Below are 25,057 nucleotides of genomic sequence, written 5' to 3' on the forward strand. Positions count from 1 at the left end.
AGTGTTGGATAAAAAAAGGATATTTCTAATATAAGTTAATAAACTGAAATAAAAACAAAGCAGAAAACTTGAGAAGAAAATTAGTTAACGAAGTAGTCAAGAAAAAGTAAGCAAGTTTTAAGACGTGACCAATCCCTCAAGTCCTTCGTGTTCCTTATTTTCCCATCATCTGAAAAGTAGAAATCTATTCAGGTTTAATAATCCAACATTACATCCAGCTACCTTCGCTGCCACTCTTATTTTCTGATTAAGTTGCACGAACAATCTTTGTCCTGATCTAGATGTTTCAGCAGAACTTCATCTCCACTCTGTCTTACATTTGCCTGCGTTGCTCATGTTGTCTTGTCTCCATGCGTTGCTGATGCATGTTGCTGTTGCTGCCATGCTGCTCTCCTCTGGTGTGTTTTGGGTGAAAGCGACTGAGCGCTGCAGTGAAAACCTGCTGCATGTCTGAAAAGCAGCAGCCGCCTGGTTCACCGTGTGTTTATGTTAATGGCTGCTTCGGAGAGGCTGGCGGCGGCGGCGTCTGACACGGGGAGACGGAGAGGAGACACACTGTAAACTTGTGTTACCCTGCATCGCCTCACTGGCTCCAGGCCACGCCCATATTCTCTCATCCGCGCTGCGATTGGCCGGTCTGCCAGCAACAGTCTGCTTGCTGTCCCCTCGGTCCTCCCTCCTCCCTTCCCTCTCTCTCTCTCTCTCTCTCTCTCTCTCTTCATACAGCTCTCCAATGAATGAATCCAGTCAGACACAAGCTGTTAAACAGTGCCGCTCTCGCTCTCCCTTCCTCTCACGCCGTCTCTTTCTCTCTCTCCCTCTCTCTCTCTCTCTCTCTCTCTCTGTGTCCTTTCCCGTCTCCGAAGCAGACAGCCAGTGGAGCATCGGCATCGCCACGGAGCGCCACGGAGGACAGGACGAGTCGACAAACCTCTGACAGCCACACAATATTTCAGTAATTCCTGCAACACAGCTGAAAGCAGCAGCAGAAGCAACAGATTGCTGGCAGCTGCAGTTGCTGCCGATGTTCTCCCAGGTGACCTGGGCTCGGAGACGAGGCAGATTGGCGTCAGCTGCTGCAGCTGGCATCTCCCGAGGTTTGAAAGTCACTTTGTTTTGCGAGACAGAGACGTTGTGGCTCTGTTCACGGCAGCAGGACAGAAGGAAGGGAAAGCTCTGATTCAGACGGGGAGCAACACGTTTCTCTCCGGGCGTCAGCATCAGCGTCTCCTCCCGCCGTCTCTCCAACGCCGTCAAGGGGATCTGAAGAGACGGGCGAGCAGCAGGCCACACTGACATGCAGAGCGGGGAGTCCGGGAGTTCTGTTGTGAAGCAAAAAGAGGCCAACGAGCTTTTGAAGATCGCCTCAACTTCCGCGGACAGGAAGATTAGGATGTACTCCACCATGAGCAGACAGGAAGCCCAACACTAGAGGGAATCATGACCAGAGTGGAGCCATACCAGCCGTACCAATCTGCTCACAGCCACAGATAGAAGCCCGGTCCAACAAATTACAGTCGGCCTCAACGGACACCAGCGTCCTGCCGCCTATCTTAGCTTCCTTCGTCACGGCAGTGGACCGAAACCTTTCCTTCATGTCAACCGGCAGGAGCCCCCTGTGAGTAAGTTTCTTTGCCGATCCAGCGCCGGCGCCGGCGCCTCGGGGGCTTCCGGCTCCGCTCTTCTTTCCGGGCTGAGGTGGATCTGCCGTGGGGGGCAGCTGACAGCCGTCCAAGACGCCGCGAGCCGTACTCCGCGTGAAGAATGCCCAGCCGCGCCTGGCCAAGCCGGCCGACCCGGGCCCGACGGCGGGCCTCTACATGGAGAGGTCGCAGAGCCGCATCAGCCTGTCGGCGTCGTTCGAGGCGCTCGCCATCTACTTCCCCTGCATGAACTCCTTCGACGAGGACGACGGCGGTGAGTGGGAATCAAACACACACACAGCTCCAGCGAGCCATGTGCGTTCGGTTACCTCTGAAAGCTGAGGGCAGTCTTTCTTCACAGAAGTTGTTCTGATGTTTTATTATCGCAGGCCACTTGAGTGCTCACAGTCTCCATAAGTCATATTTTAATTTGGCTAGTCTGTTAAATGATAGATCCAATTTGGCTTGCCCGCTTGTAGTGCTGAAGCAATTCGCTGATTAATGGATTAATCAGCCCGCAGAAAATTAACCGCCAGTGGTTTTGATAATGGATGGAAGTAATTTCTCAAGCTAAAATGCCAAACATTCTTCAGGCTCAGCTTTTTAAATGGTGTTCAGACTGTTGGCGGTGCAGAATAAAGAAGGGAAGATGGAGGAGACATGCAAACATTGGCCTTTTTTTTTTAAATTTATGATGGCCATTTTTCATTTGTGAGAAACTTGATCAAGTAAGTAACTGAGAAAAAAATCTAAAACAAGCAGCTTTGAAAATACGAAGTGCTAACGTTGATGTTTCTGAAATGCCAGCAGGAAAGGCAGTGTGGATGTATGAGCTGATAATGCTGGCATTTAGCTAAAACTGCACTGTGTGTGTGTGTGTGTGTGTGTGTGTGTGTGTGTGTGTGTGTGTGTGTGTGTGTGTACCAGTGTAGTTGCGTCCAGTCTCCATGATGAGATTGTCTGCAGGATCAAGCCTTTTCTCAAATTGGATGCATCGGATGATGTAATGTCTTTTGCTCTGAACTACTATTATTGCTTCTGTGTATTACTTTTGATTTTCTGTCATACTAATCCTGCCAGTAGAACCGCACTCCTAGATTATCTTACTCTGTGCTTGTACTGCTTAGTATCAGGCATTAATTCAGCCACAATGTTTCTGTTCTTCTTTTCATCCATCACAAACTCGTAGACATAAAAAGGGTTTAATGCGACAGCAAGGCTCAGCTCTTCGTTGGGTATTTTTTTGTCGCATTTTTTTATGCAAAGAGCAAATGAAAAGCCATAGCTTTAGCCACCTAATGGACAACCAGACACAAGGCTGTAAATCAGGTCTACCATCAGGTTTCTAATAAATATAACAATCTAAGAAGAAGCAGCCAGTCAGAGAGCGCATGCATACAGCACCTGGTGGGACAGTTTCCAGCCTCCTAACTGAAGTACAATGGATCATAGAAATATCCTTCTGGATAAATTATCCAGAATAGTGCAGCAGGAGAGACAGAGAAAGATGAATTGATTTTTTGGACCATATCCTAGATCCAAAAAGACAGCCTGTTCTTAAAATATAGGAAAGTTATGAACAGATCTTAATGAAACACAAGGAAAAGGTTAAATTCTGAGAGCCACCCAGAATCAAGCTTCATCCACAAGTTTTTGAGTTGTCCTATTAATCAATAAGCCAAGCAATGACCGAAACATCGATTAACCAAACAACCAAGCACTTGAATTACTGACTATTCAATCAATTGACTGATCCACCGGCTGACCGAACGACTGCTGGACTGACCAAGCAACTGAATCATCGACCGATTGACCCAACCAAATGTGTTTAAATGGAAACATTTGAAATGTATTTGATCCGTCCTCTACTTGTAATGCTTGTTTTGGATAAACTGACTTGGGGGAAACACAAAAAGGGGATAAGACCTGTGATCAACTGGTAAAAAACAACTTCACAAGAAATAAAATCTTTTTGGGGGGTGGGGTGGGGTGGCGGCACTTCTGCTTGAGAATTATATGCCCTAATAGTCTTAAATCTCTGCCTTGGTTTGTTGGATATTTTGTGTGTGGCATAAAGTCGTAAAAGTGGTTTGATCACGTGAACTGGATGGATTTAGATGTTTGATGCTGTCGTTCTGCTCCCCCGGTTCTGGGGACCCTCATTTTTATGGATTAAACTTATCGAGGGCTGCCTCATCGATACCTCCCCACCAACCTGTACCCTCAGATAAACTCACTCGTGGCTGCTCAACTATCTGTGTGCTTAGATTTATTCTTTAGAGTGTTTTTAAAGCTTTTAGTGCTGCTGGATCAGCCACCCTGTTAAGATAATGGCATAAAATACCAGGAATAATAAAATGAAGGTCATAGTCATGTTGATATAGAGGAGCTGAGTGAGGAACCGAGGTGAGCTGGTGGATGGGTCAGAGGTTGAAAAGATTTTTAAAGTCTATTAATCCACTGAAATCAGATGTAATGTGATTAAACAGTTGAATTCACTCCATGTAGCTACGTCATCCAACCAAACAGGCGAGATTCAAACCAACACATCAAGCAGAGTAGCTTTATTTAAACGAGGGCGAGGCAATCAATATGCTCAAAACACAGATCTTGCAGTCAGTGCTTCCTTAGAGCACATGAGAATCTTACATAAATCTATTTAGGTACAGCTGGAGGCCCGTTTGCACCACGTTTGCACCATGTTTTCAAGAGAAAACACAAAAGTATTGTAACATTTTGGATGTCCGTTAAAGTGACAACGGTGCTCAGCGTCACTGAAAGCACAACTTTTAAAAAATAAACAGGAAACCACATGGAAACGCCCGTCGTCTTTAAAATAAACACCAAACTTTTCTGAAAAGGAGCTCGAAAACGAGTTTTCCCTCCAAACCTTGTGGTTTAACAGGGTCTGAGAACGCGTTCAGTTGTACTACTTGGGTAAGTCGATCGTTTTCTGAAGTCTGAATGTGAACATTTTCTGAAACGTCATTCCAAGTCCAGTATAAACAGGGAGCGTTAGGATTAAAAAGAACATCGAATGAGAAGAGTAGAAAATGTGCTTAAACCGAGACTCAAACCAGAAATATTTTCAGTGCTAACCACGGGATAAAAAAAAAAACCAAACAAACAAAAAACAAAAAATAAAACAAACCAGTGTTTCTGAGGTGATGAGAAGTTCATTAACAGCTGCTGACAGGAAGGAAGCGGAAGTCCTGTAAATCTGCTTTCAGGTGCTGCAGGCGGCTGTTTCCTGAGAGAAAACGCCTCGTAACCAGCCTGAGCAGCAGCAGACAGCAGTCATAGACCAGGAGAGACACGCTGGCCAGCCGGGTGGAGGGCGGAGCTGCTAAAGAGCCACATATTTCCCTCAGGAGTCGGCAGAGACGAGGACGAGAGTGAAACGCTGTCAGATTCACCAGGAAATGAGGGGTGCTGTTTCTCACTGCCTGCTCAGGATCCACTGATCTGTCCTAAACCTATAAATACAGACATGTTTTCAGACATTCGCCATTTAATTTCATGCTTCAGAGACACGAGCAGCCCCGGAAAAATAAAGATGGCAGAGCATCGCACACGTTGTCTGACAGCTGTGCCTGCATGTGGTGGACAGTGAAGGCATCGACGCCACCAGACGAGTCAAATAAAAACCAGCAGCAGTCGGATCTGCGTCTCTGAACCACAGCGAACGCCAGCTCTTCTGAGAGTAAAGTCCATGGAAAATATCATGGTGGTGAGGCAGTGATGGAGAAGCAATACACTAATTTCACTGCTAACAGATAGCACACAAGCTAACATCCACATTATAGAGCGTCTTCCTCCTGCTAACTTCAGCTAACATTCAGATAACAATGTATTTGTGAGAACATCACAGTCTACTTCATTAATATGTTTAAGATTGGAGTTAAATATGAATGGTCAGAGTCTCTGAGCATGTTGGTATGTTGGGATAACCTCGTGAGCGCCGCCAGCTGCCTCGGAGGTGTGTGTGCTCACCGGCACCAGGCGGGACAATCTGCATCACATGAGCCAAGGCGTGACACATTTGTCTTTTCACTCAGATTCGATCCCAACGTTCTGACACCTTCTCCATCCGGATGCCAGAGATCGCAGTCAGTAATCACCTCAGTGTTTTTTCACACGTGCGCATTAACAGAACCTTTCCGATGTCCTGATGAACAGATCTAAAACACCCAGCCAGGTTGAAGGTGAACACACACACACACACACACACACACACACACACACACACACACACACTCGGAGGTGAGTCTGCAGACACCCTCCCAGACATGAAGGCAGTGTGTGGGGGAATCAGAGCGAAGCGCCAGGCCCTGGTTTGTGGCTCTCCGTCTAATTAAATGCTAATTCGGCTGCTGATTGTGGCTGACTGCGGTTTAATAGAAGCCCGATTGCAGGTTAATTCTCTCTCTCTCTCTCTCTCCCTCTCTTCCCATCTCGTTGTCTCTCCGCCGATCGTTGGCGCTCTCCCGCAGATCCATTCTCACTTGGCTGCTTTAAAAAACCTGTTTGCAGGTTAACTGGGTTTTCCCACCTCAAATTGCATTCTAATGGCATTGTCGTCTTGTTCTCTCCACTGCTTTGAGCTGCTTACTCTCATTTTATTCCTCTTTAATCCAAATTCATTGAGTGGACAAACTCTGATCTCCCAACAGTAAAGAGAAGCATACCCACTAAAAAACTACAACCCTGACTCTTGGTGTTTAGTTGCTTCTGCATTTCTTCATTAAAACTGATCATAAATAGTGCTTAAACTAATCTTATTATACGTGATTGAATTGTTCTGCTGGGCATTTTGTTTACCTGATTAATGCATTTAGCTAAAAAAAAAAAGAAACTGTGAATAAAGCATTGCACTCAAAAAATCTACTGCAACTTCTCAGATACATGCACGGTGAATTAATCTTTACTCTTTAAGCTAGTAATGCATTATGACTTCGGAAGAGGCATCACGGTGGAGCAGTGGTTGGTGTGAATGAGAGTGTGTGTGGTTGTCTTTCACATACATCCACTTTAGGCCACATTTACACAGAGCTGGGTTACATCAAGCAGACATTTACCAGCTGTTATGAGCATGCCAGACCTGTAGGGGGCAGCGTGACGAGAAGCATAAAGCCAGCTGGCCTAGAAGTGTTGCGGTAATGTGGCTCATAAAGTTCCACATGTAGATGTCATACACGTACAAAAACTTAATTCCATTGTAACTCCATGTTTATGATGGGATGGTGAACATTTCACTCTTCCTTCTTTTTTTTTTTTTTTTGCCTTTTTAGCTGTTTTAACCAGTATTGGATTTTTTTCTCCCCCATTTTAAAGCAGAACTATGCAAGATTGGCTTTAGCGCTCCCCCTACTGGTCTCCTGTGAAAGCTCACTGTCGGAAACGTTCTCCACAGGGATTCTGAAAAACATTTATTGGGGTAAAAAAAGTTGCATAGTTCTGCTTTAAGTTATTTTGTTCCTTTATGAAATGGAGTCTTTTCAGGTTTTGTTTTTAAGCCCACTGGTCGTTTTTCCCATCATTTTGCTCGTACCTTTTTTTGGAATCCCATTTTAACTCAGAGTTTAGAGTCCTTGTTGAAAATATAGTAAAAATAAGCTCAGTGTTTATCGATGTATCATTTGGTAAATGCTTCATGGAGCCGCTACAGAGCAGCTGAGGAGCCACATGTGGCTGCAGATCTGCGAGTTCAACACTTAAAAGACAGTTATATGTTATAAATGTGATTATTATCCACATTTTGTGTGTATATCATGCTGTATTGGCTGCAGCTGTGTTCATCATGATGTTGATTTGCATCATTTTGACACTATGTGTTAAAAGAAGCACGAGAGAAAAGACATCTGTTCCTTCTATTACCCAGATGATCTCTCTCTGTCTCTCTCTCTCTCTCACACACACACACACACACACACACCACACACACACACACCACACACACACACACACTGTGCAGCGTTATCGGATCTCACCATTGGAGGTGACAGACTGACAGCTGAGATGATTCTGTCCGCTGAGTCGCACATCGATTCTCCTCCAGGATCGCATGCAGCTCGTCTGACGGGGAACCGCTCACAAAACCTGGGACGCTCACTAATCCACAGCATTTCACTGCTTGCCTTATAAACTGCGAGGAAACACTTTGTTTTTGCCCCAGATTCATTTTCCACTCCTGCTTGTGATTTTTTTCTTTGCTCAGTGTCCTCTTCTTGGTTTCAGCTGTCCTGTAGCCTATTTATTCTTCTGATTTTTTAAAATTGTTTTCAATAAATTGGAGAAGACATGTTAAGAGGTTGTTCCAAAGCTTTCTGAAAACCTGACGCTGTTTCCTGCTTCACGCTGGTTCATGTGTCGTTTTGACGGATTTCTTCCTGTAAGGTTGATCAATGTCGACTGTTAACTAAATAGAAGAGAGGAGGAAGAAACTTATCTTTCTTTAAAAAATTTGAGGGAAAAAAATGCATGAAGAAAAATAGATCATTAAATACAAAAACTGTGGAAAATTGTGGATTTTCAAGTTTTTGACTATTTATTTATCTATAGAGAAATCATAATGGAAGATGTGAAGGACACAAGCATTTAATGAAAACATGTTTTTATCATCCTGAACTGTGAAATAAAAATAAGTAGATGAGCTTATTGAATGTAGATGTGAGACCCTGAGGGACAGCCTGGGTGGAGGCAGCGTGAGAGGGAGTGGCTGAAGGTGGTTGGAGGGGCTGATGGAGCAGGTTGGCGGCCTTGCCTCCTTCCATGATGGTGGCTTTCTACTCTATGAAGTCAATGAATAATGCAACTTTAAGTGACTTTCAGTTCCCTGGAAAAAAAGTGCGCTGCATAAACAAATGCATTGTTATTGTAAAACCCACATCTAAAATGAGATTAAATTCAACGTTGACCAGACGTCCATCGCGACTGAGGTAGACCTAAAGGTCCTGTGGACGTCAGTACGAGGTGTTTGGTAGATGTCGGAAAAAGACGTCGTCTGGTGTTAGTCTGAACCTTCATGAAAACAAAAATGACCAAAAATACAAAAATGACGCTGAAAACACGTCTGTGGGACGAGTCTTTGGGTTCAAAACTAACAATGTCTTTTGCTTTTAATAGGAGATATTTAGAAGACGAGCTGTTATCAAAGACCCTGTTTACGTTTAAAGAAACCCAAAAACAAACAGCTGTGTTCTATTTTGGGGCGCCGTCTCCATGATGAGAGTCGCTGAAAATCAAATTTTTTCTGAAATCACTGCGAGTCCATCTGCGTGTAAATGAGGGTAAATGAGATTTTCTTAAGAAATGCTCAGGCTGCGTAGAGATGTGAATATATCTACTACAACTGCCGGTTGTGGATAAGACTTGTTCTGCTCATGCTGAGAGGATGGATGGATGGATAGATGGATGGATGGATGGATGGATGGACAAATGGACGGATGGATGGGTGAATAACCGACTGAACATTTTTGTGGAAACATGGAACTTTTCTGAAATCAAAGCGACGCGTCTTCACTTGTTAAATGGGTTCTAAGACAGATGAAATCTTCATCAGTGGAGGAATAAATGTCAGCTATAGAAACAGAACAGGTACGACTGGTTCTGTAAAACTTACTGACTTTGTAATTGTTGGTTTTGCGGAAACCCAAATATTCCCATAAAAAGAAGAACAACTGAGGGAATTCGCTCATTTTCAACATTTCAAACTTCAAACTTTCCCATCAGACACTCAAACTTCCTCTTAACTAAATTCCCAATGAGTCAAATGAGTGGCAGAAACACGCGTGGAGTGTTATATCAGCAGGAAGCAGAGAAGGTAATGAGATGTCAGCGACAGGCAGGAACTGGGACATTAACCATGAATGAATCTCAAGACGCCAGAAGAGTGAGAGGAGACGCAGCGAGACGGACGGAGAGCGACGAGCGGAGGCAGAGCTCGGCGCCGATGGATGAGCGATCGTAGGCGGAGGACAGTAGAGGAGGAGAAGAGGATATTAATCACACGCCAGGCAGGGGATACATGCATGGAGCAGTGGAGAGGTGAGCCGCGGCACCCAGACCCATGGACGGATGAAAAATGCCCTTCATTAATCATTTTTCAATCCGTTTCTCTTCTTCTCGTCCGTTTTTACCCCGTTTGGGTTCCTCAAACCAAACGAAGGTTGAACTCCTGCAGATAAGAGACGGAAGCACATAACCTTTATCGTATTCTTTTATTTTAAATAGACTACTTTATGAAGTCTTTTTTTTTTTTTTTTTTTTTGCTTTTCAAACACTTTTTGATGGCTGTTTAACCTGCTACTTATGTGTTCTGAACAAAACGTGCATCTTGACAGCGGAACATGTTCTGCTCAATTACTGAGAGTGACTTGCTCAGTGAATCACAGACACTGTCTTTAGTTTTATCTGTGTGTGTCATAATTTTTAATGTTGTAATCCTATTTTCAAATTAGGTTTGCACTAGGAACGAGTGGAAGATCATCTCTTATGTCAATTTAAAGTTCTGTAAAGCTGTGTTGCTATTTAACTGGACTGTCTTTAATGTTTGATGAGATGATAAGTTTTTTTCTCAACCTCATCAAAATGTTTAAACTGAAAGTTTCAGCACCAAGGTGATTTCATACTTTAAAACTTTGAATACAGTAAAGAAAACTCCAAACAACAACAATAATCTTGGAACTTTAACCTGTAATGTTCTGCTTGTATGAAAAATCCTTAAATCAAACATATTTGACTCTTTGCAATTAAGAAATTCTGATTTAGAAATGGAAATATTTAAAAATAATTGGAATACCTCTATGAACGTTGTGGGTTTCAATGTATTGTTATATACAAAGAAACTATGAACAAAATCAAACAACAAGCCCTCACTAGTGGCTGTGCTTGAAAACTACATTATTTCTGCCGTTTCCATGGTAACAGACATCGTTTTCAAATCTTTGCTGCATCAGTGCAAAACTTTTCTGAAACGAAAACATGGAAACGATGCATTTTCACTTGAAACATTCTGTAAATGGAGCCTAATGCTGAACCAAAGCAGTTAAGGTTTTCATAATGGATGACACTTTTTTTTTAAAATAATTTCTCAATACTAATATTTGTTCCTGTTTTCTCTAAGTTTTTTTTATTATTATTGATCAGCGTTAGCTAAGGAAACCAGTAAAGATGTGCAAGTTTCCTAGTAATGTCACTCGCCTGATGAAGGATTAGAAAGTCAAACCCGGAGCGGCAGTGAAGATGCATTGAGTTGATATGAAAATATAATTATAGCAGAGAAACAGTGGAGGAGAAAAGGGAAGAAGGAAAGGAGGAGAGAGGTCTCTGGTGAGCTTCTTAGCTGGAGAAATGACCCAGAAAAGTCAGGAGTAAAAAATGGACTGCCAGGAAAGGAGGTCTATTCTACAGGGAGGAGGAGGAGGAGGAGAGGGGAAGGCTGCAGGTATTCATTTGTTATAGTGAGCAATATGGCAGGCGGGAGAGGATTCTCCAGCGCGGCGCCTCGGCGCGGCAGCGGCTGTAGTCGTTGCTTTCACACCGTGTTCCTCACCTCCGGGCTGCAGGCGGCGTCGAACACTGCTGCACATCAGCAGCTCCGCATGGCTCCAGACAGCTCTGATGAATTAGGATTTCAAACCCAGGGATTATAATGCAGGATGACGCCCTCTTTTCCAAACCAGCGGCGCCGGGATTTCTGCACATGCAGGAACTCACAGGACCTCCACAACCCAAATGCTGGAGGTGGGCAGGTCTCACCAGCATGAGAGATAGGAGGGATTTTATCGAGTTTTATCTCTCTTTTTGGTGGAAAAATGTATCCGTGCTGATTTCTCACGTCACATTTCAGCAACTTTTTTTTGGTTCATTCAATGATGGGTCCAAATGGAAAACCTCTGTCCACCTAAAACACCGAAAACATTGAGAACAGATTAAAAGATTAACGATGTGAGTCAGCGATGCTCCAGTACCAGCATGAGGGATCAGGTGTCTCGGTCTACGGTCGACACTTAGCACAGTGTGGTAGAAAGTCCAAGTTAACACCCAGTCAACTTGGTTACTGGAGCCTTGTTAGCATGGACGTGTCTTCATGTGGAAATGCTAAACTTTCACTGGTGGGAGCGAGCTCGGACCATCCGGCACCCCGAAGCATCTCCGTTTGCCTGTTCGGCAGGGTGGATCGTGGTTCTATGAAGACTTCAGGGGACTGGGATTCTGTGCCTCCTTCAGTTAAACTGATATTCTCCCAGTTCCACCCTGTTCTTCTAAACTGTCCTTGGACAACATCTCTGCAGGTTCCTTGCACGGCGGCTGTCATTCATTTTCCATTCATTTCTATTGGAAGAACTTGTTGAATGGTCGTTACAGCACAAAGAAAGAAAACATCCTGATCTGAATGGAGCTGGAAAAGAGACACTAGAAAGACTGACGGGAAACAAAGAGCTGAGAAAAATGACGAACACAAAGAAATGACGAGTTGTCCTGAACGGATGGATCCCAGCAGGAAGTGGAGTCGGCGTGGGCCTGGAGTGGAGACAAAGCCAGACGAGACGGGCTCTTCAAACAGACCTTTACATAATGAATGAGAGTGTGATTTCATTCTTAATGCCACCGCCGGTTAACAGCCGCGCTTTGTGCGATAATGACAGGAAATCAGCCAGAGGCAATTTGGGAGTGTTGATCCGACGAGCTCTGACAGCCGCCGCCCGTTGTTTCTGACGACAGGTTAAATTCTTCCTTCCTGCTTGGGCAGCTCCTAAATTGCTCTGAAATATTAGTCAAGGGGAAAATAAAAACATTTCACTGCTGATTTTTTTGTCACATCTAGCAGAGTTGTTCAGACTCTTAGTTTGCATTCTGCTCATTTCCCCTCTTCCTCCTTCAGTTCTCTTCTCCTCCTTGTTGCTTTTCTTTCCATTAACATTTCTTCTTCCCCCTTCAGTCTTCATTCGGCCTGTAATTCTCTGTCTTCTCCTCCTGCTCTCCCATTAATCTCCTCTACACTCGTGTCTCGTCTCCTTTCTGCGGCGATCCGACCTTTCACCTCCGTCTCCGGGAGATTTCTGGGTGACCGCTCGCTTCACTCCAGCACTCTGCAAAGTTTTAGAAATCTGAGAGAAACTTCAGTCTTCTTTTGTCTTACTCAGATCTGACCAACTCAGGTCGACCTCTAACTTCAACATCCTGGAACAAATTATAGGAGATTTCAGACAAAACAACAGGAAAGCTGTTGTCATGACAACAGACAACCTGGAGCAAACTCCTGACTGTCAGGAACTTCACCACCGCCGTCAGACAACACCTCACATGACTGCTCCTGTGAGCTGCGACGACAGAGAACCAGTTTACACGACAACGTTTCCAGTGAGAACGCCTGGAGTAAAGTTTCACGTTTACACGGCAACTTTTTGAAAACAAAGTCCGTTTACTCTGAAATGGCAGAAACACTGAAATGAGGGACTTTTCAGGTTGTCCCACCAGTGGGTGGTGTTTGATTGTTTCTGTCATCAATTTCAGAAAAGTTGTGTTTTCCTTGTTTACATAGAGGTGGAGCCAGGGCATTTTCCAAAAGTTTGTGTTTTCAGCGCCTCTGAGCACAAAGACACAGCAAAAGTTTTGTATTTTTGCTTGAAATCTGATTTTTTTTCACAATGAATGAAATGAACTAACATGTTTCTCTGTGAGCAGCTTGTTTTAATAGACTAGACCCCTCGTTCTCAAACTGTGGTACATGTACCACTGGTGGTACGTGAGCTCCCTCTCGTGGTACGCGGGGGAATCACAGAAATGTATATATTCTTTGAAGACTAGTTAAAAGTCAGAACTTTCAGAAACAAATAATACCACCAAAATACATAATTTCAAATTTAAACACGTCAAATCCACTGCAATTCACATTCAGTTTTTCTCTTCTAATATAATGTGTTGGACTGTGACGTGGTCACGTTCAGTCACGTAGTAGTCATCGACGATTAAACTAGCTTAGCTTCACCGTCATGAGCGTGCAGAGGTGAAACGAGAGGTCCCAAAACTCTACAAATGTGGCTCCAAACAGGAGCTATTAGGAAAAGAGGTGCAGAACAGGAGGAGAATAGAACCAGCAGCCCTGCTGAAACTGAAGCTGACGACACTGAAGCGAACACGAGGCTATCAGGTGGCTAATTAAGCAGCGTAGCCGAAGCACCGGCATCTGCTAGCGTTAGCAACAAACGACGCTGCGTGAGTGCGCACGCGTGAGAGAGAGAGAGAGAGAGAGAGAGAGAGAGAGAGAGAGAGGGTGAGGATGTAAGTGAGAGGGAGAGTTGCCCCTTTGTGTGTGACAGTTCCAGTGTTCTGCCTCTGCTAACTGTGGCTGACTGAATTAAACAAAAACATAAAGACCAAGACTATTAGAAATATACCTGCTTCCTGTGAGTGTTTTTTTTTTTTTTTTTTTTACTTTGGTCATAATGGTGGTACTTGGAAAGCCTAATTATTTCTGAGGTGGTACTCGGTTTAAAAAGTTTGAGAAACACTGGACTAGACTAAATTCAAGGTGCTGCTGCTGCTGCAAAAAAGCCTCATCGACTGAAGACTCATCAACTGACAGGAATCAAACCTGAACACTGTTTATTGTTCTCATCCGATTAAGATGTAATTACATGATTACATGACGTCAGGTGCAAAACGATCCAAACAATTCAATGCATTGCTGTTAGAAACCGGTGCCTCGTGTGAGGACTTTTGTCTGCTGCTTAATAATTGAATGCAAAGAAGCTCTGATTTAATTGTCTCTAACGAGTGCCATGAAGCAAAATGCATTAGCACTTCCAATGGAGTTACAAATCCTCCGAAGACACCTTCATGCCCCGAACAACAGCCTCCTTAGCGTCAGTGAATTACTGAGGTTAATGTGAGGGAATGCTGAGACTCAGAGCTGAGCAGACCGACGGCTGAACAGGAAACAACTGTGAGGCATCGCTGGAGAATATGACTGATTCGCAATCAATGCAGTGAACTTGATTCGTTCTGGTGTGTTTGGTTCTGTCGACACAACGTCTAAAGTAAAAACGCAAAGTTTCACAGTTATATTTCAGTTTTTCAAAATGATGTCTGTTTATCCAGAAATGTGCAGGAGAAGTGTTGCCATGTTGGTGAATTCTCTCCTTGATCAGTCAGATGTGAACATCCCAGAACCGCTGTAATGGTTAGTTTAGGAGAGTGAAGCGTGATTCCTCTGTTTTCTGATAGTTTTTGAAATTCATCCATAATAAGACCAAAACGTTTCTTTTCTGAACCCCTTCAGTCTGATATGGTGTGAGCAGCTGTTTGGAATTCAGTTCACACCGGAGTCAGAGGAAAAAGTGATGAAAACTGTTGGATGAATGGATGAATGAAATGGACCAATGAGAGTAATTATGGACTGAAGTTTCTCACCTCAAGCTTACATGTTTGATTCAGTCATGGATTTATTGATTGTTCCCACTCTGGGATTGATCTCAGACTGAACACTGAGTGTCTTCACAGGTCAAGGACTGGGAGAAGAGTGTGGATAAAGCAGCTGAATAGAATCATTTTACCTGACTAGGAAAAAGACTCTCCTGAGGCGAAGTCCCAGTGAGTGAAGAAACACTGAACCAGGGATGTATTGTAGTGAGGCTGACCTTAAAAATGCCCTTTAGTATCAATTGAGAAGCATTTCATTACAGGTTCTTCTTGGCTTTGGAAGCCCTGATGGAGCCTTTTTCACATTTCATCAAGTCATACTTGTTAAAGCGGGTCTTCAGAGTGCTCTTCATTTCCAAAAGTCCTTGCTCAGGTGTTTTCCTCATTTCAGAAAGGCCTTGTTGGAGCCTCTTCTTCCTCTCTGGGCTGGTTATTCCTCTGCTCTGCCCTGCGGTCTCAATGCAGACCTTGGCGGGAACGAATCATCGCAGTGCCAGCTGTAATGGAGGGTGTGTGTGTGTGTGTGTGTGTGTGTGTGCGTGTGTGTGTGTGTGTGTGTGTGTGAGATGATTCCAACACCAGTGCATTTCGTGTGAGTTCTACATCAAAACCAGCCCTCTTAAAGTGATTTATTCTCCCTGCAGCAGAACTGTAAAGCGTCCAGTCATTCCTGTCCGGTAGAAATGGAAACACGACACAGAAACTAAAGAAACAACACCCAGGCTGTGAATTCCAGATAGATTTCATGTTAATGGTCCAACGTTGAGTAAGAAAACGATGTATTCTAACTTTTGCTGACTAATGTCATGTTATATTTTACCTGGACCAGGGTTTGAATCCCACCTCTCGGTCTGTTTCTGCATTTTTCGTCCTGTTAATTAATATGTATATAAGATTTTTTTTAAATTCTTCCATCAGAGCCCAGAAAACAGCGATGAATTCTGTGGTATTTAGTGCAGCGATGCGTGCTAACACAGTCCTCTGAGATGGTCACATTATTTCCCTAACAAAGCCTTCATGGTTAAAAAAATGCAAACTGAATTAAGATAATGAGCCTGATGTTTTGAACCCTCGCCCGACCCGACCAGCGGCTCATTAGATCCGGTCTTTACACGTTGCCCTCTTTAACAAAGCCTTCAGATCGGCGCTGCAGCCTCATTTATCCAGGAACGTGGCCGAAGGCGGAGGAGCCTCCATTTGGAGCGTCTTCCCACAGAGACACGAGCCGCTCAGGCTGAGGGATCGAACCACCAGTGCTGGGATTTAAAAACGTCCCGCTCTGCAGAATCAGAATCAGAAAGAACTTCATTCATCCCCGAGGAGCAATTAGGCGGACGGAGACACAGTCGCTGTGGAGGTAATAAAGGCAGCGGTGACCATAAAAACCTGCAGATCATGTACAGCAATAAATCAAAGCTACATTTAAGCTAGGGTCGACGATCTTGGGAAACTAGCATGTAGCACGAATGTAGCATCTCCCCAAGGCTCCGCCCAGCTCCCACCCCATTGGAGGAGCTCCCGTTGGGAGCGAACGCACTGGACGCGGAAGCGGTAAGAGCGGTCCGCGCGATACGATTGGTCGGAGTTTTTACTGTCCTTTGGCCGCTACAGTTGTCAGTTTTTTTTCCGCGCCTTTTTCCGTCCACATAATGTATTGACTTCTTCCAGGGGGCGAGGAGCATTTCACTCAGTATGACTAAAAGTGCTTTTGGACAACATCTCCTACCCTAGCTTTAAAAACAGGAAGTAAATTAAAAAGTCCAGGATGGTAAAACAGTGACATGAATACACTCCAAACCGTTTGTTGTTCCATCGGAGCGACGGCGGCGCACTTCGCTCTGACCTCCTCGGTTTCTGCAGCCCGTCTGACAGTCAAGACAAATACGCTGAAGTTCCCCGCAAGAAAACTCGGCTTATCAGTTTTTTGTATTGTTTGGAGACACATTACTCCAGAAATCTGGGGTCTTTCTTCCCTCTGTCCTTTCTGATCACACTTCATGAACGCTGTCATTGTCTTTCTGCTGTCTTTATCTCCTCTTTGTCCCACCATTTTTCTTTCATTTGACACTTTTTCTCCTTTTTGTGTCGCAAATTTCTTTCTTTCAGCCCTTTGGGAAGCCGCATATGTTAAATGAATGACATTAAACATCCGTATCAACTGTGTTAAAAGGGCATCTGCTGGAGATGTTTACATCCACAATGTGAAAAGTGGCCACATTCGGGTTTTCTTTCGTTGACTCACCTTTCTTGTTTTTCAGCTGCGTCTCTCATGCCACGCGTTGTTATTTCAGTGGTTTTAAATTATGCAAACGGGCGTTGTAATGTGGAGCAGCTGCTTTTGCCCATCACTTCCAGATCCAGGTCAGGCCCAGACCCAGTCCCAGACCCAGACCCAGACCCAATCTCGATTCCAGACCCAGACCCAGTCCCAGACCCAATCTCGATTCCAGACCCAGACCCTGAGCAGAATGTCTCAGCTGCTCGGTGGTCGGGTGGTGAAGACGTTTCAGCGCTGTGCAGTAGGTTAAAGGTTCATTCATGATGAATTCCAGGTTTTTGATAGAGAAGTGTGTTATCAATACCCAGAGTGAACCGACTGCTTGTGCTGATCAATACTTTTCTGTTGGTTTGTGAGGAAGTTCCATTAAACTGGAGTGGAAATGATGGCAAACGGCCACTGTGATTTATCATTAATAATCCTTTGTAAGTAGGAAGAGAAAGATAGAGATGATATCAGCGATCAATACATGTAAGAACCGTACATATTCATGTCAGAACAGCTCACATGGAGCGATGCTACTTTTAATTAAGTTTTATTTTTAACTCAACTTTAGCTCAAGTTTTCCTTTAAATGACTCGGACAATGTTTTTTGTCTTCTGAGTTGGTTAAATTTTGGTGCTAAATGTCTATAGAGTGGTGGTAAAATATGAATTTCTGAAACATTACAGAGAAGCCTGTCACTCACACGTCTGTTCTCTGTGGCTATTCAGGAGAAACCGAAGCGTCTCACTGAGTTTCAGTCAGAAATGAGAGGCTGGCAGAAACTTTTTGGCAAAATATTTAATGACTGCAGCAGGATTTGAGCTGTTTGTTTTGGCAGAGAGGTCAAACCATGGATCTGGTGTCTTGGGAAGGTTTCCCAGTCGTGACGTCTTCCTCTTCCATTAGCTTGATCGTCATTCTCTGCACGTATTGGCAAGATTACACAAAGCGCTGCCCGAGCGGCGTTGTATGAATCCACTGCACGGCTTCCTGACGGCCTCGTCTCGTCAGTCAGCGGCGCTCTCTGTAAGACACCAAGCGCTCGCCGTCGGCCAGTACTAATGGAATCCTCTCAACTCTCACTGAAGCAGTTCGGGACTGTTAATTGCACTTTTTCGTCGGTGTTCAATGCCGGTTCGATGTCTGTGAGAGGAAAAGACTGAAGCGGCGATTAAAGGCTGGAATTTGGTTTATGCGCTCTGCGGCGCAGGAAGCTGCCCATTCACCGCCTTTATCTCTCTCTGCATAAAAGAGCTTGTAAACTTTGATGCCTCTCAGTGTCCATCAATCTTAATGTGTCCTTGAACGACTGACTGAAGCCCAGACTGGGACGGGACTTGGTGAAGTTGCTCCCAGGTGTTCAGCAAATCCGCCCCGAATTATTCCACAAAGGTTAAAAAATGCTTATCTACCAATAAAGTAATTAGCTGTGACTTTGTCTCCCAGCATGCTTTGCCCAACGTTTGTGATGCCAAGAGGTTTCAGAAAAATCAGCTTCTTATTCATCTCCAGGTTTAGTCATCGCTCGTCATCGTCGGTAGCATCTCCACCGGGAAAGTCATTTTTAAATAAATGCTGCAACTCTTTCATTCTCTCTCTCGCTCTCTCTCTCTCTCTCTCTCTCTCTCTCTCTCTCTCTCTCCCTCCCCTCTCTCTCTCTCTCTCTCTCTCTCTCTCTCTCTGACGAGCGCCGTATGCCAGATAGTCTCTTTCTGTAATGAATAGGCTGATGGTGACAGAGCAATTTCGCTCTCTGGATATTGCGGAACATCCATTTCATTTTATTTAACCATTTAATCATCGGCAGACGCCCCGACGTGCAGCATCGCCTGTTTCTTGCCCACGCAGGAGCGGGATGAAGAAAATGCTTCTGTCAACACTAATTCAGAGACGAGCGCGATGACACGAGGCCTAATGCGGCAACAGACGAACACGGCTCAAAGCTCAGAAAATGGACCCGCAGCCTCCGCCTGAAGCGGTGGAGTTCCAGTCACCGTCGTTACGATACACACTGCTGTGCGTCTGAAAGACACCCGACTCACATCGTCCTGAAACACCAACTGAAAACATCCTCTCACTAAATATTTCTCCTTGGTTCATTCGCGTCATGTTCGGTGATTAATCTCAACTTTTAGGAACATGTGACATGTTTTTAGTTTCCTGTGCGTCACTTAACGCCCCGTTTACACAACTCCTTTGACTGAAAACTTAAACTCCCATTGTGTTTTGAGAGTGACGGCATCTGAAAGTCATCACGAATATGAGAACAAACCAGAGCTGGAACAGTTTGCTGGAAACACTTTGTGAAACTGAAGGTTTTCTGGGCTGAACGTACTGGATGCGATGAAAGTTCTCAGCACTGCAGGTGGAGTCAGGTTCAGCTTCAGATCTGCGTCAAGACACGAGTCTGTCAAACTTTATGGGGAGCATGCCTGAAAGAAACGGCTCCAGCATTTCAACATGTGGAGCAATCCATGAGTCACTGTGCAACGGACGGGTTTTTATCGCTCCTATCAGCTCTCCTGTCTTTAAACAGACAGTCATTGATTATATCTGGGCCGATGGTGAAGTGAATGCTGCTGTTGTTGTGTCATGAATCCGGGCTCATTTCCATTCAAGTGAAACGCTCTCTTTGCGTTTTGGTCGTCTGTTTACACGGAGCCACTGAAAACGCAACTTTTTTTTTTTTCCTTATGAAGCAGAATTCACTGGATTGTTCACCCACGGGTGAAAATGACACTTTCTGAAGACGCTCGGTTCATTTGTGCTAATTTTAAAATCACAGCCTGCCAGACTGTTTGAAATATTACTAATAATTTAAGGAAACTTTGATGGAATTCAGTTAGAAGCCACAGATGTTTTAATAATTATTGTTTTACGAGATGAGGGTTGAGCTTCAGCTCCACCTGCATTCTACTTAAAGTTACTTGAGTTACTGGGTGAAAATGTCAGTTGTTCCAAAGTCTGCGTAAAGCAAAGCTCTCGCCTGTCATGGATTCAGAGATTGACTCTAAACTCAAAAGCCGTACATTTTGGTGTAATTCAGTCTTGGTCACATGGATAGTAAAGCTGTTCCACGACACAGACTCTTTGTAAATAAGTTCTTAACCTGTGGTATTAGAATCAGTTTCAAATGGTTTCATCCATTGTTGTCTTCAGTAATGAGTTTGGAAGAACTAAAAGATTCCAGTTTGATGATCTGAGACCAAAGGAGGATGAGATGTCACCGGTTGCCCCACCAATCGTTGAATGAAGAACTGTGAGATCATCCTTGAAGGCTATCTGTGGTCATTTAGGCCAGCAGGTAGCGGCGGCCTCGTCTCCCCGTCTCCCCGTCCGTCAGTCACCGTTGGCCGGAGCTGGCTGAATGGGGGGCGGCTATTTTTGTATCTGCTCCGTTTTCATTAATATCTCTCTGCTGGGAGACAAACTAATGAGTCCTGGCTCTCCGGCTGCTACATCACAACGCGTGTGCGTCAACCCGGACGCTTTTCGTGCTACATCACAGCAGGTGCTCCACATCGCACGCTGCGAGCCGCATGCATCACCGGCGCCGGGCGCTATTTCAGACCGCCTTCCTCCTTCAGACGAGCGGCGGCGAGCAGATCGGGCGAGTCGCTCGTGCTTACATTTAAATAAATGTGACATTTGACGGTGTTTGCCTTTGGAGTTTAATCTGATCACAGCTGGCGGCGGCGATTCCTCACACGCCCAGACTTTAAGCTCCTGCTTCATTCACTCCATCAGAGCGTTCGGGCGTCACGTGACTCCACCCGGCCTAAGACCCCAAAACATCTGCAAACAAACAAACAGCAGCAGCTGGTGGCAGACAGAAAGTGGTCGGACTTGGCTTTCCAAGCAGATGCTGGCTGGCCAACATCTGTCTGGGTTTTTTTTACCCATGAACATTTGTGTTTCGGGGACATCAGGCTTGTTTTCACTAAAACAGCAACTCAGTTAGTTTTTTTTACATGTCTGTCATCTGGATAGTTTCAAAAGAATGAAGTCGACACAGAAGCTTTAAAGACGCATTTGAAAAAGAAGTAACCCTCCAGATGTGCCTCAGGTGGCGGTAGTGAGTCTGAGTGGATAAACTCACCTCCTCCTGCTCTGATCGCAAATCTCTGCCTTCCAAACCAAGTTGACGTCTCTTCATCAAACTACTCGAGCTGCTGCCGCTGTACAGCAAGCGATTTAGTTTTATGCAGAAATCGTTGCGTAAGACTCATTTTATTAAGTGTTACAGACCAGCGAGACGGTGAATGCACATAATCGTGCCGACAGACGGATCGACGGAATTGCAGCTTTGTGCAGAGAGTCGTTGAGAAACAAAGCAGAAAGTCAAGCCGTCATTTTTATGATTTTTAATCTTTCATCTTGATTGCCCCCCCCCCACTCGGCTCCAGATAAAGCGTGTTGAATTGGATTGAAGTGAGCGGAGATAATATCCCATCAGTGCCATGAACGGGTCACGGCCAATCAGAGCGGCCGGTGCGTCTCCAGCCATTATCCTCCCGCCGTATCAGTTATGTAACGCTCCACTCCGCCTCAATGCACCAGCGGTCACCAGAGGTGACAGGGGTTACACACACACACACACACACACACACACACACACACACACACACACACACACACGTCATATTCACTTACTGAGTCCATGAGGACGACACTCAGCCTCAACGCTAATTTCACCCTAAACTTAATTTTAACTCAACATGCGTTTGAGTTTGTCTCTCTCCCAAAGTGTGTTTTCAGAGCCGAAAGATTTGAGCAGAAATTAGCATGCGACGTGCACGTAGCATCCTGGCTACCGGCTGCGGTCGCCATAGTAACACCATCTCCATCCATGTCAAACATGTGACGTGTCCAAAACCGCTCCTGCCTTCACCAGCACCTTCTCTCTGAAAAGCATGATGGGAAACCCAAGCTCTGCGATGGGGTGTGTTATTGTCTGTCTTAATCCCATCATGTAATGTGAATTAACTGCAGGGAGGACGTCATGTGAATTCCTCATTTAGATTCTGATTGAGTATCAAACAGTGGACTGAACAACTGAAAGCTTCTGAAGTGTCTGATTCCAGTAACGACGCATCGATTTGCGACTCCTGTCGCTGCGCTGGCTGCACTTCTGAGTCCCAAAGCAGATTTGGTTGCGTCTAAATCCCGACGCACGGTGAGATTAGGATTAGAACATTGATTTTACAACTGTAAAGGTTTTATGTGTGCCGCTCAGGTTGCTGTCCAGGTCACACGGGCATTAAATCTGCATTCTGACCCACTTTTTCTTCTTTTATTTTCGATATTGCAAGAAGCTTGAAGCATAATCAGAATCAGTGTAAATCACTGTGATTGATAACATAATGTAAATACTGCAACAACTGAAATAAAACATGCATGTTCCATACTAATCCATGTTTGTGGGTAACTGGACAGGCTGCATGTATTTGTTTTCCTCGCATGTTAAACGACATATTTCTATCGTTTGAGGTTGTGCGGGCCGCTGCGGCGGCAGCAGCGTCACATGACAGGAGATCGGTGATCATATGGAAGCAGGCAGAAGGCAGAAGCTGTAACCCAGATCTGCCAGCCTGTCCCACATGAAGGCGATGGAAATAGCACCGTTCTAGGTCACTTTTTAATAACTGCAGAGACAACTTCACAGCTCTGTGTGTGTGTGTGTGTGTGTGTGTGTGTGTGTGTGTGTGTGTTCCTGTTCATGGTACAGAGTGAGGACCACATCGCGTTTTAAAACAACCGAACGAGAACGTTTCTCAGAATGGCGGACGTGTTTTTTCCTGTTTTTTAATTGATCAGTTTTCCTCCACACGGGGTCAACCTTTCACCCCCTCTTCTCTCTCATAAGTCCTTCTGCTCGACTTCAGTTATTTAGTCTCTAAATGTCATGTCTGACTTTGTCGATGAAGCAGCATGAAGGTGCATCTTGTTTCTTCTTCAGGTTGTGTTTACACAGCTTCTTCATATGAGGACAGAAAAACCTTAATTTAATTTTGAGTCTCCGTTTCCATGACAACGGTGCTTGGAGCCACTGGAAATGCAGCTTTTTGAAAACGCTCTGACTCCAGCTCCATGTAACAGGAGGAGAATGCATGAGCGCCACGGCCGCCGTATATAGGAGTTCTGGTCATGTTTTAATCCAGAGTGTCATGACTCCCAGTCCAGATTCTCCTGGTCCTGGTCCCGGTCCCGGTCCACATTCTTCTGGTCCTGGTCGTTTTCAGACTTGACAGTCACTGTCATGACAGTAGAAGTTGGTGTTCTGTCCATATGAACGTGTGTTCTCCCATTGTTCAAGTTTAGAGCGTACTGCTCTCTGCACACCTGTGAGTGGTTTCATTCATTTTCAAAATACTGCCGTGGATATGTGAAATTTTTCTAAAACGAAAATGTAAAAATGGTCATGTTTCACTTGAAATGTTGAGAAAACATGGCCCAGGTCTCTTCAGTCAGACTCAGCATAAAGCATTCAGAGATGAAATATGACCGTGTGTTTATGTATTTCTTTCCCTAACGCTAATATATAAGGTTTGTTTTACCCTTCTTTTCACATATGTGAGATTTTATCGGTTGATTTTATACGTTTCAGTTCATCAATTTATTTGTTTTGTAAAAACGACTTGCAGAGATTTTCGAAAAAAAGTGTGTGTGTGTGTGTGTGTGTGTGTGTGTGTGTGTGTGTGTGTGTGTGTGTGTGTGTTTCCTGTGTGTCCTCCATTAAAATTAAAGCCTTTTTCCTGTCCTACCCTAAAAACAAGGTCAAGACCTGCTCGAGCACATCATTATAAACTCTCTCACACACAGACACACACACACACACACACTCTCTCTCTCTCACACAGACACACACACACACAGACACACACACACACACATAGACACACACACACAGGACACCTTGAAGCGGCGATAGGTCCCATAAAGTGCGGCGTGCATCGATTCTGTGGTCTGTTTGGCGATAAGATGTATGTCCCTGCCGCAGCGTTCGTCCTTGGCCTTGTTCGAGTCATTTCTCATCCCTGCGTTCGTCCTTCGCCTGATCAGGTCGCAGCAGGACACAAACATACGTACCTGTAATCTCCTGCAGACATGCAAGGATTATCTCCTCGGTACATTTTCAAGTATTTTTGACCGAAATTCAGCAATTAAATGTCCATACACTTCAGTTCCAAACAATCACCCACCATAACTCGCATTAACCCTGAGAAAAAAAGACACATATTGTTGCATTTTAATGCAACATTTGGCAAATACTCTACAAAAATCTTTATATGTAATTGCAAAGATGTAATTCCCAAGCATATAGTTACTTATTTATAAAGTCTCTTCATCCCTTCACCCCAGCTGACGGCATGTTTCCCTGCGTGTCTCCCTGCAGTGGACCCTGATGGGAGGAAGCTGAAGGGGGCCATCCAGCGGAGCACGGAGACGGGGCTGGCCGTGGAGATGCCCAGCCGGACCATCCGCCAGGCCAGCCACGAGTCCATCGAGGACAGCATGAACAGCTACGGCTCGGAGGGGAAGTGAGTCCGGCCCGCTCTGATAGGACCAGAAACACAGCCACGGAACACACACACGTGACCAAACAGGGACACAGCCATGCCACTTTCTTAAAGAACCAGTACAAATATGAGAGCTAGCCTTCAGCTACCGACTGATACTGAGTATAATGAGTTTGAGAAACACTTTTATAATCACTGACCAGACA

General features: G+C 44.7%; 2 protein-coding genes across 2 annotated transcripts in view; one reads left to right on the forward strand and one right to left on the reverse strand.

The window, feature by feature from the left end:
• Positions 1–1,659: 1,659 nt before the first annotated feature.
• Positions 1,660–25,057, forward strand: part of rims4 (regulating synaptic membrane exocytosis 4) — a 39,104-nt gene continuing 15,706 nt past the window's right edge. Inside the window, exons 1-2 of the mRNA XM_030092301.1 lie at positions 1,660–1,917; positions 24,728–24,872. Coding sequence (XP_029948161.1) covers positions 1,821–1,917; positions 24,728–24,872 — 242 coding nt within the window. The 5' untranslated portion in view covers positions 1,660–1,820. The remainder of the gene's footprint in view (positions 1,918–24,727; positions 24,873–25,057) is intronic.
• abraa (actin binding Rho activating protein a) overlaps positions 23,853–25,057 on the reverse strand; it is a 36,033-nt gene continuing 34,828 nt past the window's right edge. The window contains exon 4 of the transcript XR_003931539.1: positions 23,853–23,865. The gene's annotated coding sequence lies outside the window, so the exon portion shown is untranslated. The remainder of the gene's footprint in view (positions 23,866–25,057) is intronic.

The sequence above is a fragment of the Salarias fasciatus genome, chromosome 5, assembly GCF_902148845.1.
Source record: "Salarias fasciatus chromosome 5, fSalaFa1.1, whole genome shotgun sequence".
NCBI lineage: Eukaryota > Metazoa > Chordata > Actinopteri > Blenniiformes > Blenniidae > Salarias > Salarias fasciatus.